The 6536-nt window shown below is 41.9% G+C and overlaps 1 protein-coding gene across 1 annotated transcript in view; it reads right to left on the bottom strand.

The window, feature by feature from the left end:
- Nucleotides 1-1764: 1764 nt before the first annotated feature.
- The window catches only part of LOC115471296 (caltractin-like), a 55236-nt gene continuing 50464 nt past the window's right edge, over nt 1765-6536 (bottom strand). The window contains exon 5 of the mRNA XM_030204998.1: nt 1765-2069. Within this exon, the coding sequence (XP_030060858.1) occupies nt 1897-2069 (173 nt within the window). The 3' untranslated portion in view covers nt 1765-1896. The remainder of the gene's footprint in view (nt 2070-6536) is intronic.

Below are 6536 nucleotides of genomic sequence, written 5' to 3'. Positions count from 1 at the left end.
TCCCTTCTATTTCCTTTCCCCTCCCTCCCCCTTCTTTCTCTCCCATCATCAGAATTGTCAAATTCTTTTATCTTGTTATTGTAAACCACTTAGACGCCTGTCAAGGATCTAGTTTGCGGTATATAAAATGTACAAATAAATAAATTGTTAAAGTTCCTCATTGATATTCTAACAGGATGGGTGTGGGTAGGTGAGAGGAGGGTGATAAACAGAGAAATACAATTTTATGGTTTATAATGGGCTAGAAAACCCAGATCCTTGTTAAGTCCTGTCTGTTGGGTGTCAAAATATTCAATCATTCTGACTTCAAAGGTCTTACGTTCCTGTGTTGTTTTAAAGCTACCTTTCAGGATTCTTACTATGAAATCACTGGTGCAGTGTCCTGGTCTTGTAAAATGCGATATATCAAATTTCATTACCCTAATCCAAAGGGGCCATTAACATGAAAGGGGCATCGGTTGTGTCAGGGGCATTCCAACTATTCTTGTTCATACTTTATGCACCCAACTGCTGCATTTAGAAGCCAGCATTTACACCAACCATAGAGGTGGCATAAGTGGTCTTAAGTTTGGCATGTAACTTCAGACTTACATTAGTATTCTATAACAGATTTGGCACACAACTCTGCTCTTATAGAATACTAGTGAAGCGCCAGTTTTCTGGCATCTAACTTTTAACACCCAAGGGATTAGGAAATTATTCTTTGTGGGAATGTGTAAAGCAAACATAGGTAATGAACAGGTGAATAAGGGGTTAAGAGTTAACAACAGTCTCAAAAAGTTGGGCTTTTAGCCTAGATTTGAAAAGGGCCATAGGCAGAGCATGACGTACCAACTCAGGAAGTCTATTCCAGGCATGCAAACTTCCTGTTGGAGAGTGGAAGCTGGCAGGCTTTGGGCATCCATGGATGCTCAAGACCCCACATTGGCCACCGCATGCATCTTTTGTAATGTTGACTATCACATTGCCAACCCCTGGGGGGGGGGGGGGGGGGTAAGAAGCTAAACACTTTGCAGCAGAGGGAGGGAAGGAAAATGTGGGTGGTGCCATGGCACCTGTTACTCCCCCCCATTCTGACGCCCATGATCTCTCTTTCTTGTTTAAGGTAGGAAAAGAATATGAAAACAAACATACCTGTGGCTGTGTTTTTCCCCCTCAGAGTTGGAAACCTTATTGGGAGACAGTTGTTAGGATACTCAGTATGCACATAAGTTTGCCCAGACTGAGTGGAGGCATTCCCTGGAGTGATGTTGGGGACAGGTAAATGTTTATATGAATACTTTGTAAAATACATGTGTATGTGTAGTCAAATTCCCTGAAGTACAGTAATTTATATACATGCTTTCATTTTGAAAGCTCTTTAGTACTACCTACACAGGTGAAAGTATGCAGGTACTATTTGTGTGACCATGCAGTTATAACATTATCCCCTATTTTGTACCTCTTCATGCGCATTGGGAGCGATATATAACAGAGGAAAAAGAATCCCCAGATAAAGTGTGAATTAATGCTCTGCTGCCACTTTCCAGTCCTGGTCCCAATTGAACTGCATTTATTAAAGACCAGGAGGAAATTATCAGAACAACAACAAAAAAAGAAGCATAGAGAAGGGTAGTGCATTTTTAATATACCACCTTTTTGTTGTACAACCAAAGCAGTTTACATATTATATACACTACAGGTATTTTCTCAATCCCTAGAGGACTCACAATCAAAGTTTTTTTTGTTCCTGGGGCAATGGAGGGTTAAGTGACTAGCCCAGGGTCACAAGGAACTGCAGTGGGAATTGTACCCGGCTCCCCAGATTCTCAGTTCACTGCACTAACCATTAGGTGACTCCTCTGCACAGGGATGCCAAAATAAAGCCTTTTGGAAACATCAGGCTTTGGGATATAGCTAGAATAGGTTGGTTTTCAACATGACATCTATAAATTCAGCAAGATTCACAGCATGATCTCCATCCCTGTCAGCTTCTTCTAGCATTGCATTTAGCTCTTGGCGTGAGAGGTGAAGTCCTGCCAGCTGGCAAGCATGAATCAGGTTTTCTACTGTTATCTTTCCATCATTATCTGTAGGCAAAAGAAACAAGTCAGTTAATATTCAAAAGGAATTATGGGCACTGTTCCCTCTAAGCTGAGTGAGAGTCCTCCAGCTTCAGTTTTGCCAGTGGGAGGTGCTGCTTCACTATTACAATTTCAATAGAGAGGGACAGGTAAGCTCTGCAGAACTCCAGGGAACCTACCTGTCTCTAGCAATTGAAAATACAAGATTGAAGCAATGAAGTAGAAGGACTCTTTCAGCTTAGAGAGAACAGTGATTATTGGGGGGGAGGGGTAATATTCAGCCCACACCAATAAGTGGCTTATAAACTGCTGCCAGCCACAGGCTGACCTAACCCTGGATATTCAATGTTGGGTCACGCCCGGCTCCTGACATTGAATATCCAATTATGTGCGCTGACCCGGACATTAACTGGGTATTGGCTGATAATTCACACCGGTGCTCAGTTAACTCAGCAGATAAAGTTAGGACAGCCTTTTTGCTGTCCTAATTTTATGCGCTTATTTAGCTGGTTATTGCCGCTAACTGGCTAAGTTCTCACTCCACCCTAATTCCACCCTGGCCCACCTTTAGGGATGACCAGTTATCGTTTGTCCAGTGGCGTTCCTAGGGGGGCTGATACCCAGGGCGGATCGCCGATGCGCCCCCCCCGGGTGCAGCGCGACCCCCCCCCCCCCCCCCGGTGAAAGAACCCCCCCCAGGTGCATGCCGCTGGGGGGGGGGGTGCCGCGCGCCTGTCCGCTTCGTTCGTTTCCATGCTCCCTCTGCCCCAGAACAGGAAGTAACCTGTTCTGGGGAAGAGGGAGCACAGAACGAATGTAGCGGACAGGCACGCGGCACCCCCCCAGCGGCGTGCATCCGGGGCAGACCGCACCCACCGCCCCCCCCTTGGTACACCACTGCATTTGTCATTTATTAAACTTGCTATACCACTTTGCTGCAAGCAAATTAAAGCGGTTTACATTAAAAAATTAAAAACAAGAAAAACAGAAAGGAACACCATTTGTAGATAGGAAAGAATTAACTAACTTACCATTCAAAGACTATCTCAATCGTAAAAAAAGAACATAGCCAAAAATCAAAGAAAGTAAAAACTCATAATAAAATCCAAACATAATCACAATTCACGCAACTAAACCCATCCCTGACCTCCTGCTGCAGAATCAACCCAGGCCTATATATAAAAAGCCTACTGGAATAAGTGGGTCTTTAATAGAGCACAAAAGGATGTATAAGACGTTTCAAGCCTAAGGTGTTGCGGTAATGAGTTCCAGAATAGAGAATGACACGGGAATGGGGACCCCGCAGTAACTGTGGGGATGGGGACAGAGCTTGTGAGGATGGGGCGGGGACAGATCTGTTTAATTGTGCCTCTTTTAGACCCCTTCTGGACTCTTCCACATGGGGGAGGAAACATCTTAAGTTCATCCAAAAGGTTCTTTACAGTTTCCCTCCAATCCCAGGGGGGGCTATTCTGGGGAGGCATTAGTAGCCGCAATTCGAAACTAATTCCCATAATTACTGCTTTCTGGCTTTCTGGGTCTAGGTGTATCCTGGGCCATTTATGTTCCCACATATATATATGTTTTTAATCTACTCTTTGTGGTTCAGTGAGTATGGCTTATTTGTGTATAGCAGATAATAAGGAAAGAGCACATATAATACAGTATGTAGGAATAAAGACAAAGGTAATTATCAGGAATAAGATTCTGTTTATTCTTACCAAGATAAAGTCTTCAGTTTAATACATACATCTAGGTTCAAATGCACAGAGCTCTGCTGTCGGTCAAGTGTTGAAGAAGCTTCTAACTTTTCTGTCTGAATGTTTGCTCTTTTATAGGCATGGATCTCAATAGATGCTTATGGCAGTACCTATTTTTTTCATCTTATTGGCCAATATCTCTGTACCAATTTTTTTCCCTTTTCCGGCAGATGTTGATTTGTACTCTTTGTACCATCTTGTACCAACTCTTTCCTGTTCTAGTTATTTTGAAACATTTCTTTTCCGCCCAGGTGTCCATCTGCACCCAACTGTCTTTTCCGGTAAACATCTCTTGCTCTTGCTATTTCAAAACCTTGTACCATTTCCGTTACCCTGAACATCTTATTTTTATTTTTTTATTGTTTCCAAACTGTCTTAATACTAGTATACCAGTTTCACAATCTATTTTTATATAATCTTATGACCTGTGTGCCATTTTATAGAAATACAAGCTTGATTTTACAAACCATTTTTATCTATTATTCTATCATCATATATGCTATATTCAATTTGTAATTAGTTTCAGGTTTTATTAAGACTTCATCATATAGTCCTGCATTTGCAGGTTCTCAATTGTTATGCCATTAGTGGGTTATCAGGCCTAGTCAAGGCTTCTCTGCTGACCAAAGTCCTGTAACCTGGCTTACCACCATTCCAGTGGATACTCAAGTTCCAATCCATATTAACATTCCCCTCTTCACCCTATCCCATAGGGTGACACCAGGGTTAACGTACCATGGTACCATCCATTCCAGAAGGTATCCTTATAAAGCTGTTGTTTTGCTGAGTCTATTCTAAAACCTGATATAGTCAAATTACTGAGATTCAGATCATAACATAGGCACTACTTCAGTCATTTCTTTTATGCCAATACTTTTTCTCAACCCATTAGTATGCAGGTTCTATTCTTACTCTTATATAGGTGTGTATATATATATTCATAACTATCAATCATTCCTTTGGTTATATACTGATTATGGGTTAAATATAGAGTTTTGCATTGATTATATAGATATATATCTTTGTTTTTATTGCATCATTTCATAAAGCTTAACGTTCTATATTGTATCCCTGTGTGCTGTATTTGATTATACAGTTGCAGACATCTCTCTAGTGTCTCTAGCATTTGCATAGCGATTGGTCCTTCTCAGAGGGAGATAGTCCAAGGTGTTATCTCCGGTGGTGTTGGGAAGGAGATTTTCGTACAGGACATATTGTCCTGTTGTTGTCTTTTTCATTATTGCAGTTTCAATTAAGCGCTCTACTAAGCCTCTAGCACAAGGGATTATGCAACATCCTACTAATACAAAAATTGCTACCACTATGATTATGGTCGTGGCTGCTGAAATGATAAATGTTTTCCATTTACCAAAAGCTCTATCCATCCAACCTGTCCAGGATGTATCAACGCCAGAGTTTTCTGCCAATTCTTGTGACAGTGAGGTTAAGCCTTCCAAAGCTCTGGTGATTGATCCATCTGGAGCAGTGTTGTTGGGGATAAAGGTGCAACACTGTGTACCTATTTTCCGGCACACTCCGCCCTCTGACGCTAAAATCTGGTCAAGAACTAATCTATTTTCCAACGTCATCCTGCTGGTGGCGTCTAATTGTGTTGCAATTCCTTGAACTGCATCTCTAGTGTAGTTCACAAATCTCTGCTGGTTGTAATATATATAGTTGATCCAGTCTAAATTCTTATTTATAGTAGCCCACCAAAAGAAAGCTGATTCAAAACCTGCAGCTATTTGGTTTCTGGCTTTGAACTCATCCGGAACCCCTCTTGGAACTCCAATTGCATCTATATAGACCCGATCATCAAAAGATCCAGGCATTGCATTTCTCTTCACTCGTGAGGAAGAGCTGCTATGAGGAGGGAGCAAAGATGCTATTACAATTGGAATTACCAATTTGACTAAAGCACATCTGCCTGTCCAACTTCTGTGAAGTGTATGGTGGATAGTACAGGTTCCACAATACCACCATATGTCTGCTCTAGCTTGTGAAAAGTCTGTGAGATTTAGATTTCGTAGAGTCCCTTTTTCTAGGGTTGTGTTACAATTGGTCAAATTTCCTAGAAACCGTGTATTTTTCACCCCATATCGTTCCAGACATGTATGATATCTGGTTGCAGGATCTGGGATCCTGAATGCGGGCGGGACCCTCATCCGAGGGGGTAGGTAGGGGTGGTGCTCGTCAAGATGCTGACAAGACTGATTGACTTCTTCTTTTACCTGCAATAACTCTAACATACACCAAAACCCATCTGGATCATTGCGGAGATCTAAAGGGAAAGGAACTACTGTTGGTTCTGCTCTTGCATGGGAACAAAAATAACAATTAGAGACATTCAAACTCTTTGTAGTATAATGCGCCCATTCGAGCCATAGGTTTGTCTCCCCAAATCCTGTTTCTAGTGCCACTAAATCTTTGGAATTATTAATCGGCACAATCTGGTAAGGAATCTTTACTTCTGGGATTTTAGTTGGCATCAAAGGATTCTTTTCTGGTTGGGCTGGGGGTGGAACAATCTTGAATTTTCCAACGGGGTCTCTACCTGAGGCATCAATTCCTAAGGAATAAGTTCTGTAGGTAACAGCCGTTACTCCTCTGAAAGTGATAGCCACTTGATTACATTTGGTCATTGGACAGAGGCCATTCACTCGCAATTTCATGATAGAAATGCTCTTTTTGAGATCTGGAATCTCACTACCTG

Source organism: Microcaecilia unicolor, chromosome 5 (genome assembly GCF_901765095.1).
Source record: "Microcaecilia unicolor chromosome 5, aMicUni1.1, whole genome shotgun sequence".
NCBI lineage: Eukaryota > Metazoa > Chordata > Amphibia > Gymnophiona > Siphonopidae > Microcaecilia > Microcaecilia unicolor.
Note: the sequence above shows the minus strand (reverse complement) of the source record. Positions and strands in the feature narration are given on the sequence as shown.